Genomic DNA, 20,879 nt, shown 5'->3' with positions numbered 1-20,879 from the left:
TTGATTGTTCAAAGTCCAAAAATTCTATGATCAAAAACAAAAATGGTTATTTTATTTTAAATGGACTACTTTTACATAAACAGACCATAAAGATCCAGAAAATATTGAACACCCTACGAAATTTAAACCAATATGGGACGCAATATATTCGTGTACATCCATATTTTATTTCGTATGTAAACATTGTTTTTACGATTTGACTCATTTGAACCAGTCAAAATAATTTCAGATGGTGAACCAAAAAAGTAAGGAGAATAACATAAACACATAAAATGAGAGTTAGCAGAAAATTAGGAAATAGGGTTACGATATAATTACTCTACGACTAAACCTATATTTCAAATTATTCATACTCATTAAAAAATCCAAAATTTTGAATCTAGTATATATTTGACAACTTAAGACGTAAGGCCAATTGACTTATATTACAAGGAGGAGAACGAGTAAAAGGGTTGAACCCTAGACATGGTTAGACAACTTGGGACATAACTAGTCCATTTAACTAATACACAAGTTGTCTAAATCCCAAACATTTGATCGCTGGTCAGAATTAAAAAATACAAAGAAATGGGTAATGCGATTGATTAGCTTACCTTACGCGGCAGGAGCTGCAAATCAGACCAACATTTTTTTTCAGAGACACGATCAATCATAATATCTTGTATTCATTTTATAAAAATGGTCTATTAAATCACCACATGCTATTATATATATATATATATATGTATTTATTTATAGATAATTGATTTTGTGATATAAAAGAAAAACATTAGTCGGCTAATCTGCAGGAAAAAAAACTGCCAATCCCACAAGCCATCGTGGGCTTAATCTGTCTTATTCTTATACCCTGTTTTGAGACCTCTGGGCCCTCTTGTAGAAGAAACCTTGATTGTGAACTCAATGATTGATCATGCACCATACTTTGATTTACATAGCAATGTTGTTGCAAAGAAACAGTGAGATTTTCTCTGTATATCTGATCTTGTTGTCATCGGATGCACTCTGTATTTTTTACTTCTAATTCATCGGGATAGAAGAAATTTTAAATTTTCAACAAGAGAATACAACGTTTACATGTGCAATACAAAAACTTGGCCAACACAAACATAAGTGTGTAAAACCTACAAGAAGTGACTGTTCTTGTTTAGAATCCTCGTGTTAGTGCAAACACACGTCCCTCTAGAGGTGGAGGCAATGCAGAGACGGCATCTTCGATTTCCTGCGAAAAATCTCAAAGATGACTAACCCCACTACTACAAGGAAGAAAGTAACTACATTTCTACTGTTCCATAACCAGATTGGATAAAGTAAACACACCTTCACAGTATACCGAGCCGAAAAGTGGATCAGCAGGATTGCTTTGTTTTCAAACTTTTCAGCATGATTTACTATCTGCAGTTTGAAGAACCAGAAAAAAACTTTTATGAGCATCAAGAGACAGAGAGTAACAAGGGATTTCAAAGAAACGAGGAGCCTGACCTCAGATAAATGGATATGTCCATAATCTCTTGCATGCTCTACGGATACCGAATCATCAAGAAATGTGCTCTGCACAAGAGTAAATAGAGACAACACAGCTTCCCTTTAATACAAAGCCATGACACTTGGACCAGAAAAAAGAATATCATTAAGATTCATGCACATTGTCCTAATTCCTATCAGCAGCAAAATATTCACCTCCATGACGAGAACCTTTGCCTTGAGAACATCATCATTGTTTTCATCAACTACAAAATCCGACGTTGTATCTCCCGTAAAAGCGACTTCAGGAGTTGTTATGCTGTTTGTTATCTACAATATCCAAAATCATTAACCAGGCTTATATATTGGAAAGACCATTGCAAACCTATTGACTTTGTGATAGACAAACCTCAACACCTGAAACCTTCAAGTTCTTAATTTCATTCCCAGATAGGCCAATATACTCCTGCTTGAGCTTATATTTAGTTGAATACACTACATAACCCTGCAAAAAGATCACACGAAAGCATACAATTCAACAAAGACACAAAACGCTAAGATATCCAAAAAGCTCAAGTGGTTTTTTTTAATGAAAGAAACCTGGCTTTGGATGACATGGTATGTCTTAAAGGCTTTGACTTTGAGATCTTTCCTTATAATAAACTCCTCCCCTACACACCAAGAAGTTCCCAAGATTAAAAGAAAAAACCCAAAATCATAGGGGTGCAATGAATGCTAGAGGTTAAAAATTACCTATGTCCAAGCCAACAAGATTGTGCTTTAGCTCTGAAGAATCTAACTTTCTGTGAACCTCAAACAAACTCTCCACAGTTTCTTTAATCGATTTGGGGACTATAATCGTTGGAGGCTTCATTTTGTACAATCCTCTAGTCGCAACATACATTGGCAATCCACCCTAACATAACAACACTAACAGTTTAGCTTACAATTTTGAGAATGTGACACCGTAACAGTAACAGAGCGATGGGCTCATGATAATAATAAAACACAGGGTGGCTCAACAAGGGTTTATCAAAATTGCTCTCAAAATTCAAAGTCAAAGAAAGTTGAAGAAAATTATACTTACGATGTGATCCATGTGAGAGTGAGAGATGAAGAGGAAGTCCTGTGAAATTGCGCGATGTGGGCAACGACCGATGTCGAAAGCTATCCGAAGAGATGGGAATATGATACACGTCTCGTGCCCTCCAATCGACAATCCCTCGATAGGGTAACCTTCGATTTGCATTGCTTCCTTCTTCTCCATCTCATTACTGTCCCTTAGGGTTTATCGATTTTTTCCCTGTGCGTTCGTCGTTCTCACCTCTCTCGTCAAGAATTGAGCACAACGTGTTCGATGAAATGTCTCACAGAAGTTTTTTTGTTCTTCCAAATATGATCAAATAGTTTTGGATTGGGCTTAGGCCCATTAACGGAGCTGTTTGATTCGTGCGCGCGGAAAGCACTAATTAAATAGCCACGTGCCCCACTCGCACAAAGTGATTAGTCTTTCGTATTCAACGACAGTGGAAGGGTACAGAAGTAAATTCACACGAATGCTTCAGATCAACGTAGCAGCATTCTTCTCACACTTGTTTTTGAAGTAATCTCAACGACGACGACGACTACTAATACAAACAAAATCTGAGCAATTTCAATTAAAATATCTCTAATATTTTAGTTTTTTTTTTTTTAAATTAAGATGACTTTAATAATTACCTTTTTATTTGTCTAATCTAATCACATTTAATGTTTTCACAGCTTTATTATAAAAAAAAAAAAGGATGGCTCTCCTCTCTTCTTTTATGTTTTTCCCACTTTCGAATTTTTCTGTAAAAAGTAAATTTTAGTTAAACTAAATTGTTCGGAGATGATCGACCGGCTGGAAATCAACGGCGTAAGATTAGAGTTATTGAGATGCGCTTTACTTTTTTTTTGGGTTAAAATTAGAAATATATATAGAATGGACCCAAAAAAAAAACAAAAATTATATATTTTCTCTTTCCTTCTGGTCACTGAAACAACTATACCACCACCAGAGAGGAACAGTTTTCAGAGCATCAAGCAGCTCCGGGAAGAGAGAGAGAGAGTGAGACGCTAATGGGAGCATTCAATTAACAAAACACATCGCCGCTTTAGATTTCTACGGTATATATTTCTTTTATTGTTTTCTCCTTTGTTTTGGTCTGAATCGGACTCGGATTTAAGAACAAGAGAGATCCGGACGGTTAACTCGAACTTGGAAACCCGATAATTTTTAGGACATTGTTCAAGTAGTGTTGGATTCTAGAGGGATCTCTCTGTTTTTGGTTTTGTTGTTTGACTCTGTTGGTGTTTTTTGTTTGTTTGTTGTTCATTTTTGGAAATGTTAGATTTTGAGTCCTTAGGGTTATTTTGCTTACAGTGTGAGTTCCAGATCTGGTTTTTTTTTTTTTTTGCACATCATTAATTCCAATTCCTGTTTTCTTTTTTCATGTAATTTAAATTGCCAAAATTTGTAATCATTGTTGTTCTTTCTTGATTCTTTCCATTTCGTTAATGATTTAAGTTTTATCTTTTCAAAGCTTATTTATTAGAGTTGATTCTAAACAAAATGATGTTACTCTTCACCTAATTATTTATTGTTAAATTGTCTTCGTTTTGATTATTTGGTAGTAGTAATCATAAGCTTGGTAAATGTTGCAGGTGTTTTTGAATTCCATACATCATGGGGAAGTCTACAAAGTGGTTAAAGAATGTATTGCTTGGTAAGAAAACATCTAAATCTAGTGGATCCAAAGGAAAAGAGGTAATGACTATTATGTGTGTGATGATTGCTAGTCTAAACAAATACATGAGTTGTATTTTTTTGGTTGTTTTTCTAACTATTGTTATAACACGCAGATAGTTTTGAGTGGAAAAGAGGTAGTGGTTACTGCTAAGGTAGAAGAATCAGATGTGGTATCAGATCTTCCTTCTTTTGCAGTTCCAGCCACCAATACCGTTGATAGAAGCGGTGGTATCTTAGAGACACAAAATGTGAAACCTGAAGAGATCTCAGATGATGAAATTGAGCTTCCTGAGGAAAAACCAACAGATTCTCAAATTGTTGCACCTGTTCAAGATGATTCTCTATCTGATGCAGAGAAAATCCAACAAGAGATTGCAGCAACGTCTGTTCAGGCTGCGTTTAGAGGTTACTTGGTAATGTTTTCAGCTGTTTTGGATTGTAGGCTTGGTTCTTTTGATTGCAGCTATTTGTATTTTTTTCTGTATATCCTGATCTGAGCTCATTGTGTGAAGGCTCGGCGTGCGTTTTGGGCACTCAAAGGCATAATAAGGCTACAAGCACTTATCCGTGGTCACCTGGTTAGGAGACAAGCTGTTGCAACTCTTTTCTCTGTCATGGGAATTGTCAGGTTGCAAGCATTTGCTCGAGGAAGAGAGATCAGGAAGTCTGACATTGGAGTTCAAGTTCTTAGGAAATGCAGTTTGCAGCTGCTTCAGGTAATGATACTTTTTGCTTCTTTGTAAGTTCAAGTTCCCTTGCTAATTGTGAACTGTGGCCCTTAAATACGAACTTAGTGCGGGATAATATTGTAGTTTGGATTGGTCGAGAAATATGTTTATTCTCTCATCAAATTAAAACTGGATTTTTGATTTATCAGGGGAACAAGCTTGCAAACCCTACAGATGCTTACCTTGGAATCAAGAAACTTACATCCAATGCTTTTGCTCTGAAGGTACGCTTCTCTATAGAGCTATTTATTGTAATGAAATTAGGAGAAACAGATAAGGAGCCAAGTTTGTATACAATTTCTACCTTGTGTTATAGAGTCTCTCTACTTTATTTTAAAATCTTGATGGATAATTGTGCTTGCAGCTTCTCGCTTCATCACCAAAAGTGATACCTGTACACGCCTATGATTCATCTAATCCACACTCAAACTTGATCTGGTTAGAGAACTGGTCAGCCTCATGCTTCTGGAAACCAGTTCCTCAACCGAAGAAAACAATAGGCAGAAAACCTCAGAACAAGCTTTTAGTCGAGGCTGAATCTGCTAAACCCAAGAAGAGTGTCCGTAAAGTTCCTGCTGCAAGCTTGGAAAGTTCCTCAGTACAGACATCTTTTGAGTTTGAGAAACCCAAACGAAGTTTCCGGAAAGTTTCAAGCCAGTCAATAGAGCCACCCGCTGTTGAAGATCCTCAGATTGAACTTGAAAAAGTTAAACGTAGCTTGAGGAAGGTACATAATCCTGTAGTTGAGAGCTCTATCCAACCTCAACGATCCCCTCATAGGGAAGTCGAGAAGCCAAAGCTTGGCGTGGAGAAGATAACTGAATCATCATATCCGCTGGTACATACTGCAGAAGAACCTGTGAATGTATGTGACCAAAAGAAAAACCAAGAAATGCCTGAACAGCCTGAGGAGGAGGTACATGTTCCTGAGGTGGAAGTACATACTCCTGCACCATTAGAAAATAATGAAGCTCGTGATTCATCACTGGTCAACCAAATTGACAGCAACGAAAGAGCCATGGCGGAGGAAAAAGCCTCAATAGAAAAGGATACCAAAGAAGAACGGTCTCCCAAACCAAAGAATAAAGAGAATTCAGCTGGGAAGGAGAACCAGAAATCCAGGAAAAAGGGTTCAGCTACTAGCAAGACCGAGCGTGAAGAGAGTAATGGGCACAGTCAGACCAGCCCATCAATCCCAAGCTATATGCAAGCAACTAAATCTGCAAAAGCAAAGCTGAGGCTACAAGGCTCACCAAAGTCTGCTGAGCAAGATGGAACTGAGAAAGCCACTGTTCCTAGACGTCATTCTCTACCATCATCAGGCAATGGCAGGATCACCTCTAATTCCCCAAGAACAACGAGACTCACAAACTCAGGTGAGAAAAGCGGGAATAAGAAGGAGAAACCTCTTTTGTCCTCCAGAGAAGGAAACGGTAAGTGCCAAAAACTATTACATGCTTAATGAGACCAAACTAAATTCTCCAAATCTCCCTGAGTGCTTTATCTGATGATCTTACTGAAAATCACTACCAGAAACTTCACATCCTCTTACATCTAACTAACTCTCGACTGTGTTGTTGACTTTGCAGCCAAGACAACTCCAGCAGAACGGAAGAGGTGATAAATTGCTGCAGAAAGTTGAAGCCTTTATCGTTCTTGATTCTATAGTAGGGACGTTACCCCAACACGAGAATGCAACCATCTATCTATTTAAAAGCTTAGATTATGAGTCTGTGATTGTGTGTGTGTTTATGTTGGCCAAGTGTTATCGTTGGCCCTACGTTTCTGCAAATGTGAGTGTTTTCCTGAGCTGATAATGTTGCTTCCACAAGGCTTTTGGATCTTCTTCTTTTTTATTCTGGTTTTCATCGTACATTACTTTGAAGATATTAAACTTTTTTTTTTATATGAATCTGTGATTATTTTAGAATGGTATCCTTTCGTCATTTACAACGCAATCTTTTTGGATGAGGCCTTCTAAAAGTTTAAGTTCTAAGGTTGCCGCAGGCAAAACTACAACAGAGTAAAGATTAGATCAGCTGAATTCTGGTCTATGATCTTCCATTCACGAAACATTACAAACATGAAGAATGAAGAGAAAATGGATTTTGTTCAAGTAGTTCTGTTCATATTTCTGATCGATTCCTATCAAAAATATCAGATCTACGGTACCGATTCTTTCTATGAACATCAAACTGAAGTGAAGAAAGCTTATGAGAAACAGCTGACCAAATCATATCCACAGAATCTCCAGGACGCGAAGGAAACCGATACTCAAAACATTCAACAACCTCTTTCAGTCTCTCCCACTTCTTCTTCCACTGATCCTCTCTAATCCCTCTGAGAAGATTCACCAAAACCCCTTTCTTTACAGCTTCAGTGGAATGCACAAACACAGAGAAACTCGAATAGTCTAGAGTATCTTCAAACGGAAGCTCAATCTGATCACTGATTATAACAGGAACACAATGGCTCACTATGGCATCGAAAAGACGATTAGAGGAAGGAGTGTCACCAGCGATATTGAGACAAAACTTCGAGGAAGCCATTCCTTTACCAGTTTGTTTAGTCCCGTTCCCTCTTACAGTTCCAAATGCAAAGTGAACATCTTTCTCATCTTTAAGAAGGTTATACAGCTCTTGACGAATACTTCCACCCTAAGACACAAAAAAAATTAATGGTTGAGATTATTTATACTCAGTAACAGTACTGATAAGACTTAGAGAAGAAAAACTCAAAAACACACTTACATCTTTTCTGTAGATTGCTCCTTCGAAATATGCCAATACAGGACGCTTCTCAAACGGAGCAGACTCATTGTTAGAGATAGTCTTAACAACGTGCAAGTAAGGCGCAATGATGTCTTTCTCAAGATTGGCAATCGCAGAAGGGTACCTTCCAAAATCCGAGAGAATAAACATTGCGGACCCAAGCAAGTTTCTTGCATAGAGCAAACTGTTTGGATGGTGAGCTACAATCAAATGATCTTTCCCATCAAATCTTTTCCACTCATCTTGATTTTTCAAGAACTCAACTAATCTCTCCTGCAACAATCTATCAACACTAACGGTTTCGTTCCCACGGAGCTTAGATTTCCGATTGTAACTCAAGGAAGCAAAGAAGGGGACAAAAACAATGTCAGCTTCAACCGAGTTCTTCACTCTAACTGCACTACATGGTCGATTGATTTCAAGTGTCTCTGAAGCTAATAGATCAAGTGTAAGCCAATACTCTACACTGTGTTGCCGATTTAACCCACCAGGATAAGAAGGGACTGTACTAATGTTCTTGATATTAGGCCAAACCTCAGATCCTTTGCTGTGCCAATTCAATATCCCAAAGTGAAACTCATAGGGAAGATCGTACATAAACACCTTCAACACACCTCGGTTTCGACCGCATTTAGTATCGATTGAACCCAAGTCCTGGTTCTTGATGTCTGTTCTTGGAAGAATCATCAGCTTGTGAACTAAACTTGAAGTGAAAGAAGAAGACTCGTCGCGTTGGAGGAAGAAGAGAGAAGAGACGATGAAGAGTAGCGTCGAAACAGTGATCGTGTAAAAGAGGAGTTTTGAAGAAAGCATACTCTTTTCCGACATTCTTTGCGAACCTCAATCATCCAAACAAAAACCAAAGTGGGTGGGTTGAGTTTTATTTTCTTGTCGGCTAATCGATTTGCAGAAAGAAAAAAAAAAAAAAAAAAAAAAAGGTTTCAGCTTTCGACCATCATCGATGAAGAGCAGAGAGTTTAATGAATCTTTCACTCTTCTCTTCTTGGCTGATATAATACTAAGAATTTTAGAGAGGACTTGGAGTTACAAGATTTGGTCTTTAGGATCTTCAGATTTCTCAAGCGATTGACTTTTATTTGTATTTTTTTTTTGTATTTTTCTGCGTATACTGAGGTGAATAATGCAATTTGCATTTTTCTGCGATCTTCAGATTTCTTCAAATTTTAATAAGGACTTTTGAGATGATTACTCATTGTTTAGTCCCCAGACCCCTTTCCTCAGTTCACTGCACTTCCGATGTAATAATATACACCACTTTTGGGAAAACTCCAAATTTACAGAGTTTTATTAGAGTTATTATTTCATATAAACTTAGAAAATAAACTATTTGTCCCTGTTTATATCAAAAGAAAAAGAAAAAACTATTTGTCCCGAAAGAATTCAAAGTAAGAATCTTTTGGAAATATAATTTATTCACAGCTAAAGCAAATCGAGCTTATTATTTCATTTAGTTATATCAATCCACCATGAGGATACAACAGATAGGTAAATTAGACTAGCTAGGAAAGCCATAATAGTCCAAGAAAGACAAACAAAAGCTTATAAATTATGCTTAAAACGAAGATGGTGATCATATATAATAACACAACACAAGCATAAATTAGGATTTATCTTAGCTTTTCCTCATGGGGATCGGAGCCTGTGTCTCTTATGTTCCAGTCTTGATCAGTAGCAAGACATTCAAAGAGTATCAAGACAAACGAAATCCATGGTATACCAACACAACAAACAATCTATGGTCGCCGTACCGATAGTGATAGCTCCACTAAAATGGCTTAAAAATTCGACAAATCTGCCCAAAAACTTGTCGGATGGATTTCACTTTAATATTATTCGACAATTTTATTTTTAGCCAGAAAATTTTAATTAGGAAATTTCTTATTTATTAAAGGAAATCTGATTTATTCTTTAATTACACAAGTTTAATAATGAAATCTCAAATTCATATCCGGTTAAAGTGAAATCTTTATTAATTTACAATCAAAATCAGAAAAAAATAATTGATCACTTATATTGAAATCTGTATATATATTATTAAAAAAATTATATATATATATATATATTCAATATATACAAATTTGTATGTGATCAATAAAAATTAAAATTGAGAATTTGTATGTGTACCCATTGAATAATTGGTACACTAACGAAGGGTTAGTTTTTGATTAAAACTAAACAAAAGTTGATTTAACAGAACCAAAGTTTTTGTGTATATCGAATAGTTATGATATAAAAAAACATTTAATTATAACCAAACCCAAATAAATTTTGGTTCTATGTTGATTCTCAATTATATTAGTTGAACCGAAAAATATCTTTTTTTTTTTTTTAGACAAACCAAAACATATCTAAACCCATCAAAATTAAATATATAGGGATCTATACATATAAAGTTAAATTTTCTTTTTTTTCCTTCCTCCACATCATCATCCACCTAAACAATGTTTTTTTTGTCAAATTTTGTTGCATTAAAAATTACTATTTCAAATATTTATTCATTACATATTTATTACTTATAATTTAAATATTAATATAAACCAAATATCCCAAGAGTTGGTTTAACAATTTCAAACAGAGAAATCAAAAGAATATGAAAAGAGTTTCGTGACAATTATAGCGCATAGAACACCAATTAGAAAAGGAATCCTTCCACAACCAAGCTCATAAAATAGATGACATAACCTCCCACAAGATGGCTGAGACTTGAGGCCATGTACCCTACCTCCTCGTCGGATGGATTGAGGATTTTAGCTGCCACTTCTGCTATAGTGGCAAAGATGTAGAATGGAACGACAAATAACCCTTCGTAACCGTACCCATTATCAAACTTCCATGCAGTCATTAGAACAAGTGAAGAGATTATGCAAGTGTGCATGATGGGTGAAAATAATCTCGACGCCATCCTACCGTGACCAAAAAAAAGTTAAAATCCGATTAAGTTTTATTATTATTATAACAATAAATTAAAGAAAAAAAAACACACACAGAGTAAATTAAGAATTGACTAACGAAAAAACTTACAAACTTAGAACTCCATGGTATCGTCTGTGTTTCCTCAGTCTAGAATCACTCTTTGCCATGATGTAATCTCGATCGATTCATCATTCACCACAATTCCTATCGCTAGTATATATACATGAAAATACTTGTGATTTAAGGAAATAAAGTCTGTCATCTATTCAACTATCACCTTCTGGGCCTCTATATTCATTCTCCCTAATGGATTTATGGAGGAGCTCGAGTCGATGTGTGGAGCTTTTCTTTGGAAGGATTCTACAAATTCAGCTCGGAGTGCAAGAGTTAGCTGGGAGTCAGTGTGCACAACGAAGGAAAGTGGAGGATTGGGGTTGAAACGCCTTGTGAACTGGAATAAAGTCTTGGCTCTGAAGTTGATTTGGCTTATATTTGCAAAGGGCAGTTCTCTGTGGGTTTCTTGGGTCAGGATGCATTTAATAGGCAGGCACAGTTTTTGGGAGGTCAATAGCAGTGCAGCAGGGAGCTGGATTTGGCGGAATCTCTATAAGCTAAGACCACTTGCAAGGCCGTTTGTAGTGTGTGAAGTTGGCTCAGGAATAACTTGCAAATTCTGGACAGATAATTGGACTTCTCTGGGGCCATTGATAGATATCACGGGTGACTTAGAACCCAGAGTTTCTGGTCTTCCTTTACATGCGGCTGTAGCTGATGCAGTAATTCAAGGTCAATGGTGGCTCTCGTCTAGTAGAAGTCGGAGTCCCACAATTCAGTTACTACAATCCTGTCTTCCACACCCTCCTCCTTCAGTCTCTACCCAGGTGGAAATTGAGGATGATCGGTATTTGTGGCAAGTTGGAGATGCTCAAGACTCGGATTCATTCTCAACAGCAGCAACTTGGAGCTATTTATATCCATCAGAAAATAAGGTGGACTGGTATGACTCGGTTTGGATCAAGGGAAGAATCCCAAAGCACACTTTTCTTGCCTGGGTTATCTCGCGTCATAGGCCTCATACCCGGGATCGTCTGGTGCGATGGGGTTTTTCTGTTCCCTCGGTTTGTCTTTTGTGCAATGCTCATGACGAGTCTCGCCAACATCTCTTTTTTGCGTGCTCCTATGCAGATGAGATATGGAGACACTTCACTCTTAAAGCTCAGGTATCTTCTCCTACAGATTTCGACACGAGAGCTAGATGGTTGAGAAATCCCTCTAGAGATAAAAATGTGGCTTTCATTATCCGATTGGCGTACCAGGCTTCCATGTATGCTATTTGGAGAGAACGCAATTCCCGGCTCCACTCCGATACCTCTAGACCAGCCTCACTTGTACTTCAGGAGATCAAGACAAATTTAAGGCTCCACTTGGGTCCTTTGACTTTAAAGCAGAGGATTGTCCCACCAGCTCCAACACTTTTGATCACTTGGTTCAGCGTGTTTCATTAAGTTTGATGTTTTGTACCTTTTCATTTGTGTAGGTGCTACTCTTTATTGGAGGCACTGGTTGTATCACTTGGTAATGAAATGAAAGTTTTTTTTTTCAAAAAAATAATAATAATAATAAAAAATAAAAATAAAATAAAAAATAAATTAAAAAATAAATGCAAATGTGAAAGATTAGAGAAATAATCACATTTTGGCACTTAATGAATCACATAAGTAAAAGATTAAAGTTATAGCCTAGATGATAGATTTAGGCTATGATTGGTAAAAAACTTTTAAGACTTTAAAAAAAAATTAAAGTCTTCACAGCCATTTATTTGTCAATCAAACTTTTTTTACTTTTATTTTTTTAAAAGCTTTGTAAGTCACTTTTTTTTTCCTTTTTTATTTTCTCAAATTTTTAAAGCTAGGCTATATAACTAAACAAATAATAAAATTTATTTTTTTCTCTCCCCATTATACTTAAAAGATCTCCAAAAGTTTATATATAAATTTTACATAAATTATTTTTACATATTAATTATTCTTATATTTTTTTTTCTTTTAAGATCCATTTCAATAATAATTATTTTTATTTTCATTATCATCATTTTAATATATTATAATAATAAAAGTAACAGCTTCAGTTTTAAAAGTATTTGTTACCAATCAAATTTTAACAGTTAAAGTTTCTACAGTCAAAGCATCTACAACCAAATTCTCTACAACTAAAATTTTAAAGTTAAAGTCTTTAAAGCCATAAGTAACAACCGTAACCAATCGGAGCTTTAGTAATTTATCCTACATTGACACATATTGTATTAATTTACATTCAAAATCAGAAAAATAAACTGATCACCAATTTTAATTTTTATCGATCATATACAAATTTGTATATATTGAATATATATAAATTTAATGATATATATATATACAGATTTCAATATAAGTGATCAATTATTTTTTCTGATTTTGATTGTAAATTAATAAAAATTTCACTTTAACCGGATATGAATTTGAAATTTCATTATTAAACTTGTATAATTAAAGGATAAATCAGATTTTATTTAATGAATAAGAAATTTCATTTTTAAAATTTTCTGGCTAAAAATAAAGTGAAGTTAAATAATATTAAAATTGCCTAATTTCATTACTGAATCAGAAAAATAATACTATGAAATATCATATTAAACTATTTGTCCCGAAAGAATTCAAAGTAAGAATCTTTTGGAAATATAATTATTCACAGCTAAAGCAAATTGAGCTTACGGAAAACATTATTTCATTTAGTTATATCAATCCACCATGAGGATACAACAGATAGGTAAATTAGACTAGCTAGGAAAGCCATAATAGTCCAAGAAAGACAAACAAAAGCTTATAAATTATGCTTAAAACGAAGATGGTGATCATATATAATAACACAACACAAGCATAAATTGGGATTTATCTTAGCTTTCCTCATCGGGATCGGAGCCTGTGTCTCTTATGTCCCAGTCTTGATATTCAAAGAGTATCAAGACAAACGAAATCCATGGTATACCAACACAACAAAATAAGACATTACATTCTATGGTCGCCGTACCGATAGTAATAGCTCCACTAAAATGGCTTAAAAATTCGACAAATCTGGCCAGAAACTTGTCGGATGGATCAAGTTTTTTTAGTACCACTTCGATTAAAGTACAAAGGATATAGAGCGGGCTGAAGGTAAACCGGATACGAATGGAGCTGTCCCCGTAGAAATGCACAAAACTAAGGAGGAAAATAGTGTAGGCAATTTGGAAGTGCATGAATTGTGAGTACATTCTCCACTTCTGGCTGCTATCTCTGCGACTCCAACCCCTCCTACAAGATATCATCTCAGAAAATCAGTCTGCTTTTGTTCCCCAAAGAGCTATTTCAGACAATGTGTTAATCACACATGAAATCCTTCATTACCTAAAGAACTCGGGAGCTCAACAGAAATGCTTCATGGCAGTCAAGACTGACATGAGCAAGGCCTATGACCGCATTGAATGGAGCTTCATACGACATGTTTTGGAAAGAATGGGTTTTCACCCTACATGGACAAACTGGATAATGCAGTGCGTTTTTTCAGTCTCTTACTCTTTCCTTCTCAATAATTCTGTCCAAGGTTCAGTTCTCCCGCAGCGAGGCATCCGTCAGGGTGACCCTTTGTCACCATACCTGTTCATCCTCTGTACGGAGGTTCTCTCTGGTATCTGCACAAAAGCTCAGGCAGCAGGTCGGCTCACAGGCATTCGAGTCGCCAAAGGGTGCCCCAGAATCACTCATCTCCTCTTCGCAGAGGACACCATGTTCTTCTGCAGGGCAAACGAAACAAGCTGTGTAGAGCTCACCAAAATTCTCGAAAAATACGGACAGGCGTCACGGCAAATGATTAATAAACAGAAATCAGCCATCACATTTTCAAGAAAAACCCCGAGACCACTCAAAGACGCTACAAAACACCTCCTCAACATTCAAAAAGAAGGAGGCCTTGGCAAGTATTTAGGACTTCCAGAGCTCTTTGGGAAAAAGAAAGAGGATTTGTTTAATGGTATAATCGACAGGATCAGACAAAGAGCACTTAGCTGTTCATCCCGGTTTCTTTCTGCTGCTGGTAAAACTACACTCCTGACTTCGGTCCTAGCGGCAATGCCCACATATACAATGTCGTGTTTCAAGATCCCTGTATCCCTGTGTAAACGGATCAAGTCAGCTCTAACACGCTTTTGGTGGGATGCAAATGATGGGAAAAAGAAGATGGTTTGGGTCTCATGGGACAAACTTACACTATCGAAACGAGATGGGGGTCTTGGCTTTCGAGATATCCAACGTTTCAATGACGCCCTCCTAGCGAAAGTGAGCTGGCGAATCCTCACAAATCCAACTTGCCTCCTGGCACGAACCCTCTTGGGAAAATACTGCAAACATTCGTCATTCCTAACTTGTAATGTCCCTAATGCTGCATCCCATGGCTGGCGAGGGATCTGTGCAGGAAGAGACCTTATCCAAGGAAACACTGGCAAGGTTATAGGCGATGGAAAAGACACCAGTGTGTGGTATGACCACTGGTTATCCTTTTCAGAACAAAAAGCTCCTATGGGACCACCAAACAAGGAAGACCAGTCTCTTCGGGTTGCGGATCTCTGGATCCCCGCAACTCAATCATGGAACCTGGAAAAGATATCAGAGATAATTCCTGAATATCAGAATGAAATCATAGCGATCAGGCCAAGTACAATGGGAGCAAGAGACAAACTTATCTGGCTATCCTCGACATCTGGTGAATATAGCTCAAAGTCTGGCTATTTTGAAGCCACCAAAGACACCGCTGCAATGATCAAACAAACCTGTCATATAGAAGAGTTTAGTTGGACATCCAATGTGTGGAATATCAAAAGCTCCCCGAAACTAAAGTTCCACTTGTGGAAAATGTTGAGAGAAGCTCTACCTGTGGGACAAAACCTTCGGACCCGTGGAATTGAATCGGCGGCCTGCATCCACTGCAACCAAGAGGAGTCAACCCTCCACCTCTTCTTTCAATGCCCCTTTGCTACACAAGTTTGGAGCTTGACTCCTTTCAAGAACCCTTTTATACCCTCGCGAATCTCTTCTCTATTTCATGGAATAGAAACCCTTCAACGCCAAATCTCCCTGCCCCCAGTGGGATTGGGGGAGACTCCGCTTGCACCATGGATCCTCTGGCACCTCTGGACATCAAGGAATAAGAAACTCTTCGAAGACCGTCAGATCTCAGCAGCAGAGACCCTCACGACTGCAATTGTTCAGGCAAAGGAATGGAGTGCAGCTCAACTCGTAAAGCCCTCAACAACCCGGGTGAATCCCTCAGTACCACGACCTTTGGCGGATCCAGATCTGACCACCATCTTCACTGATGTGGCCTGGCGAAGTGACACTCAGGATGCTGGCTTTGGATGGGCTATCTCTTACCCTGGATCCCAAACAGATCTCCGTCGACAATCATCCGCCAGACATGTACGATCGGCCCTCATGGCTGAAGCGATGGCCATCCACCAAGCTATCCTCCATGCCAAAGATATCGGTATTACAAAATTCTCTCTAGCTTCAGACTCCTTACAGGTGATCAAAGCAATCAATTCGGCAGCTCCTCAAACGGAACTCCATGGGATTCTTCATGATATCCTCCTTCTATCATCGGACTTTGAAGACGCTCAATTTCGTTTTGTCTCACGAAAAGATAATTGTGTTGCACACGACTTAGCAAAATCAAGTCTCTTTAGTTTCTCCTCTGTACCCGGTCTAACCGGTTAACTACTTTATTTCATTTGAAGTATTTTCCTTGACAAAAAAAAAAAAAAAAAAAAAAAAAAAAAAAAAGAAATTCTCCACTTCTGGCTGTCATGGCCACGAAAATATTATTAACTCAAACATTAGTTTTTTTATATTATATAGTCATGACATAACAATTGGTTAAATTAAATGTAACGATTAAAACAACGAATGACACTCACAAGCTCAACATGATTCTTCTTTCGTTGCCCCTATAAACTCTTACAGATAAACTATCAGTATTCTCCCTCTCGCTCCCTCCACATATACAATAACATTGGCATGGAATTACATATCATCTCATATATATACTAGATTAAGACTCGTGCTAGAGCACGGATTAAATTTATTTTATTTATACTGTAATTTTTTTATAAAATATAATTTATGTAATTGTTTTTAAAAGTTTTTTTGATAAAATATTATGCAATAAAATTATATGCTAAATATGATGACTTGAAAAAGATACTTGTTTTATGAATTTAGTTTTTAAAAAGCGAGTTATTATATTATGAGTAATTTAATATATTGTTATATTTTTTGTTTTAATATACTTGATTTTTTTGAAATTCTTTCATATTATAGTGACATATTATTGACATTGCTATAACAAACCAATTTAGAGTGTTTATAGTTTCTAACTTTAATATCAAGTTTCAATATTTTAAAAACATTTCAAAATAAATGATTTAAAGTTTCTTATATTATATAAAATTATAAAATTCAACAAAAAGTGTGAAATTGATTTTAAATATTCAAATTTTGACTCGTTACTCAGTAAAAATTTTAATTCAATAAATATTATTTTTAAAGAATAATATTAATAAAAATTGAAGATTTTGTAGATTGAATCATTTATATTTGTTTTTAAAAATTCAATTTATGGTATATCCGGAAATAAAACTATTTTTTAATTATAAGAAATAATATGATAATTTATTTTTCCACAAAATAGGCTCATATATAAAAATGAGAGATGAAGTATAATAATAATAAACAAATTAATATGTTAAGTTAGATATCAAAAGATTTTATTTGATGAATAATTTAATAAAAGAAATTAATATGGTAAGTTAGATGATATCAAATGATTCTTTAAAATATTCTCTTTAATATTTTTAGAAATAATAAAATCAGACTATACAAATAAAATAAAATTTAATCTATAACCTATTTGTAACCAACTTATTAAATTATATAATCTACAAAACAATGTTGTGTACTTCCGTTTTATTATATAGGGGATACATATTGGCATCACATGGATTTGTTCTCGATTTATAAGTTTTAATACTCAATTTAGACATATTAAATATTTCTTATTGAATGATTTGATTTAATGAAGTTCAAATAAATCTAGTTAAAGGGAAACCAAACAAAAAAAAAATGCATAGATCTTCAAATAATAATTAGATAATATAAAATTGGGGTTTCCAAACTTCAGGATAGATTTATGTTCTTACAAAGATCAATATATGTAAATCATTAGTAAATTAAAATGAGATTTTATCCAAAAATGAAATCCTAAAATTAAATAAATAACATAATTTTTGCTTTTCAATTTCCAGTAATTCTCTTGGTTATGGAAAATGATTATTTTTTTTAAATGCATTAAAAACAAATATATATATATATATATATGTATATATATATATATAGTTGTTGTAAAATTACATCTCGCTGGGAATTCTCTTTTATAAGTTATTAGACTTGGTTATGTCTTAGCACTTTTTGTTTGTGTTAGATTATGTGGTATAAGGGTAAACGTTTTTATTAGTATTTTCTTTTGAGTAAAAATATGACAAACGTTGCAGTCTCTGTATAATCACTAATAATAAATCAAAGAAAATCATTGCGAGGTCTAGCATCAAAAGTTATTAAAGCTTTGAGTAATGCTATAATGTCAATTGTCAACAACACAAGAGAGTGCAAAAGATGGATAGAGGATCTCCAAGAAAACTTTTTGGTTATTCCCTGCGATTTTTGAGCTCCCAGGAAATAGAACTTGAGTCTCTCTTTCATTGCATATTCACCAGCTGGCATGCATACATGACATATTGTATCGAATTGACTAAGTAATAGAATTTGCCTTCCACATGATATAATCCAAACACAAAAATACAAAGTTAAAGTTTTCCACAAAATCCTTAAACAGGAGAAGAGAACTAATAACGATTAAATTAAACATAGCCCTCGCTGTTTTCTAGGGACGGTTTAGCCTACTTTTTAATATGTCATGACTTGTGATTTTAAAATCGGGGTACACTTGAACTGAACCGTGCCGTAAGTGCAGTGTCGTGCTTAGGTTCGTATAGATTTAGGGCGAATAAAAAAAATATATTTTTTGGTATTAAAAAGGTTAAAAATGATATATATATACTAGATGATTACCTATACGATAAGTAGATGATATGTATTTTTAATTGTTTATATATTTGTATTATTTTGTGACTGTGATAAAATCATCTATATATAATTTGATTGTTTGATACATTGAGTATAGTTTACATTAAATTCTATATAAATATAAATTATAGGTGTGATTGTTTATATATGGCAGAAATTAGTTATTTTTTGTTTTTTGAAATATTGAATAAATATTAACAAAAAAATAAGCAAAACATATGTAAAATATGAACAAAACATAAGTAAAATATTGTTACGTATATGTTTTTATAATATATAAAATAGACTCTAATATATCATACCATCTACTTTTTATTATCACATTAACATTTTGTTAGTTCATTAAAAATATATTCTCGTATAAAATTTTAAAACAAATTTTCAATTTTCATGTGGTTTTTTTATTTTAATTTCAAAACATCTAATACATTATATAATACTCTATTAATACAAATAAAATATTAAAAATATGAAATAAGAAGAATTAATGACAAACAAAATATCATGGATTTTTAATTAGAAAAACGTAAACATATTTTCAAACTAAATACATAACCTAACTAAAAAGATATATGTAAATAAATGTAAGAGGCTAAGAGCGGACTGATGAAAATTGATATATGTAAATAAATCTAAATAAATAGACAGAGAGGGAATCAGACTACTTTTTATTATATTTGCTTGTCAATCTACAAATCTTTACAACGCTTAACCGGAAGACTAGCAAATGATCTTCTTCTTGTAGTTGGAATATGTAAGGTAATCGCAATTCCGCAACCGATGGACACCCCAAACATTAGACATGAAACGAAAACCGCTCCCACGTAGATACTGCACATATCATATTCTGTCTTTCCTCCAGTACAAATTTTCTCCGCAGCTACTTGAAGGCCTCCATACACAAGCCCGAAACATAAGAGAGATCCGTCCATTATCTTTGCATAAAAGGCGCCGATTTCACCGAGACCGAGCCTTTTGTAGTTGAGAAGCGGGTGATATCCGTCACTAGGCTGGTCACGGTAATTATAGATAGAAAAAGTAATTGACCATCAATCTTGTGTCAAAGCAAATTTTCATTGTGTCAAGTTATTGTCAATCTAATTAGTAAAAGATAGATAGAACATGTAAAGCTTGTCATCTGATTTGTAAGTTTGATGTAGGAAGCTCTTGCAGAAAAAGAAATCTGAGTTGTTGTTATGGAACTATTTTATGTACTTTTGCAAGAAATGAGTGGTTTGTTATGCAAGAAATCGAGTTTGTTACTCTTAAAATCTGGCGTAGTCGATTTTACATTTATCTGCAACTTTTTTTTCACATTTTTACTCTAATACTCTGTTTCTCGGTTTATATATAAGATAAAGAAAAAAATGAAAATTAATAAAATCTAACCTACATCATCAATATTACATTTTTGAAGTACATTTTGGGTTCTGCCCTTTTATTTGTATTTATTTAAAAACTTATTTAAAAAATTAATCCCTAAAAAATTTCTAAATATAACATTACTTCATATTTTGTTTCCTAAATATTTTACATATCATTCCAGCTAAAAATACAGGAGAATAAATATGGAAACATAAACTATGATATAATTAACCACACTTTCTATTGTATATTAAAGATATTATATCTCTGAATCCTTTGCAAACAAAGAAAATCTTCTATTGTGTATTGAAGATATTCTATCTCTGAATCCTATGCAAACAAAAAAACAACAATTTGATTCCTATTTTTTTCCAAAACCTGTGAACTTTGATTCTTAAGATAAGAAGAACTTCGATTCATATTTGTTAAAATATTATAATTAATATATATAAACTAAATAATTTTTTTAAATATTACGAATATGTAAAAATAAAAAAAAATTAAAATACTATAATATGGTTATATAGTAGATGAGTTATAAATATGACATGTTGGAATTAATAAAATATCATTAAATTTGTGTTAACATGGGTCAAATCCTCATTTTATTATTTGTCAACACTATTAATATTAAAATATTTGA

The 20,879-nt window shown here is 34.6% G+C and overlaps 4 protein-coding genes and 1 long non-coding RNA gene across 5 annotated transcripts; 2 read left to right on the top strand and 3 right to left on the bottom strand.

Moving 5' to 3' along the window:
• Positions 1–1,031: 1,031 nt before the first annotated feature.
• LOC104702197 (tRNase Z TRZ1) lies at positions 1,032–3,021 on the bottom strand. Its single transcript, XM_010418023.3, has 8 exons — positions 2,549–3,021; positions 2,215–2,377; positions 2,062–2,132; positions 1,871–1,966; positions 1,678–1,791; positions 1,480–1,548; positions 1,318–1,392; positions 1,032–1,219 (listed from the first exon to the last, which is right to left on the bottom strand). The coding sequence occupies exons 1-8, from the start codon at positions 2,726–2,728 to the stop codon at positions 1,145–1,147; spliced, it is 843 nt and encodes a 280-aa protein (XP_010416325.1). The 5' UTR covers positions 2,729–3,021; the 3' UTR covers positions 1,032–1,144.
• Positions 2,994–6,889, top strand: LOC104702196 (protein IQ-DOMAIN 31). The gene is made up of 7 exons (XM_019227825.2): positions 2,994–3,609; positions 4,147–4,249; positions 4,345–4,644; positions 4,744–4,947; positions 5,109–5,183; positions 5,324–6,392; positions 6,549–6,889. Exons 2-7 carry the CDS (start codon positions 4,169–4,171, stop codon positions 6,578–6,580), a joined length of 1,761 nt encoding a protein of 586 aa, XP_019083370.2. The 5' UTR covers positions 2,994–3,609; positions 4,147–4,168; the 3' UTR covers positions 6,581–6,889.
• A 100-nt stretch (positions 6,890–6,989) lies between these two features.
• LOC104704889 (putative arabinosyltransferase ARAD1) lies at positions 6,990–8,968 on the bottom strand. The gene is made up of 2 exons (XM_010420902.2): positions 7,710–8,968; positions 6,990–7,616 (listed from the first exon to the last, which is right to left on the bottom strand). The coding sequence occupies exons 1-2, from the start codon at positions 8,556–8,558 to the stop codon at positions 7,086–7,088; spliced, it is 1,380 nt and encodes a 459-aa protein (XP_010419204.2). The 5' UTR covers positions 8,559–8,968; the 3' UTR covers positions 6,990–7,085.
• A 1,288-nt stretch (positions 8,969–10,256) lies between these two features.
• Positions 10,257–11,046, bottom strand: LOC147941698 (uncharacterized). Its single transcript, XR_015560665.1, has 2 exons — positions 10,773–11,046; positions 10,257–10,654 (listed from the first exon to the last, which is right to left on the bottom strand). It is a non-coding gene; the product is annotated as an uncharacterized LOC147941698 (long non-coding RNA).
• Positions 11,047–13,936: 2,890 nt separating this feature from the next.
• On the top strand, positions 13,937–16,447 carry LOC104704888 (uncharacterized). The gene has a single exon (XM_010420901.3). It carries the CDS (start codon positions 13,937–13,939, stop codon positions 16,445–16,447), a length of 2,511 nt encoding a protein of 836 aa, XP_010419203.3.
• The last annotated feature ends 4,432 nt before the right edge of the window (positions 16,448–20,879 follow it).

Source organism: Camelina sativa, chromosome 7 (assembly GCF_030686135.1).
Source record: "Camelina sativa cultivar CO46 ecotype springtype chromosome 7, ASM3068613v1".
NCBI lineage: Eukaryota > Viridiplantae > Streptophyta > Magnoliopsida > Brassicales > Brassicaceae > Camelina > Camelina sativa.
This window is presented reverse-complemented; position numbering and strand designations above follow the sequence as displayed.

Coding starts and splice junctions, on each gene's coding strand:
- LOC104702197 (XM_010418023.3), bottom strand. CDS start 2,728: ATGGAGAAGAAGGAAGCAATGCAAATCGAAGGTTACCCTATCGAGGGA. Junction 1,967..2,061: donor ACCATGTCATCCAAAGCCAG/GTTTCTTTCATT, acceptor ATCTTTTTGCAG/GGTTATGTAGTGTATTCAAC. Junction 1,220..1,317: donor CGGCTCGGTATACTGTGAAG/GTGTGTTTACTT, acceptor GATTTTTCGCAG/GAAATCGAAGATGCCGTCTC.
- LOC104702196 (XM_019227825.2), top strand. CDS start 4,169: ATGGGGAAGTCTACAAAGTGGTTAAAGAATGTATTGCTTGGTAAGAAA. Junction 4,250..4,344: donor GTGGATCCAAAGGAAAAGAG/GTAATGACTATT, acceptor TATAACACGCAG/ATAGTTTTGAGTGGAAAAGA. Junction 5,184..5,323: donor CCAATGCTTTTGCTCTGAAG/GTACGCTTCTCT, acceptor TTGTGCTTGCAG/CTTCTCGCTTCATCACCAAA.
- LOC104704889 (XM_010420902.2), bottom strand. CDS start 8,558: ATGTCGGAAAAGAGTATGCTTTCTTCAAAACTCCTCTTTTACACGATC. Junction 7,617..7,709: donor GAGCAATCTACAGAAAAGAT/GTAAGTGTGTTT, acceptor TTTGTGTCTTAG/GGTGGAAGTATTCGTCAAGA.
- LOC104704888 (XM_010420901.3), top strand. CDS start 13,937: ATGAATTGTGAGTACATTCTCCACTTCTGGCTGCTATCTCTGCGACTC.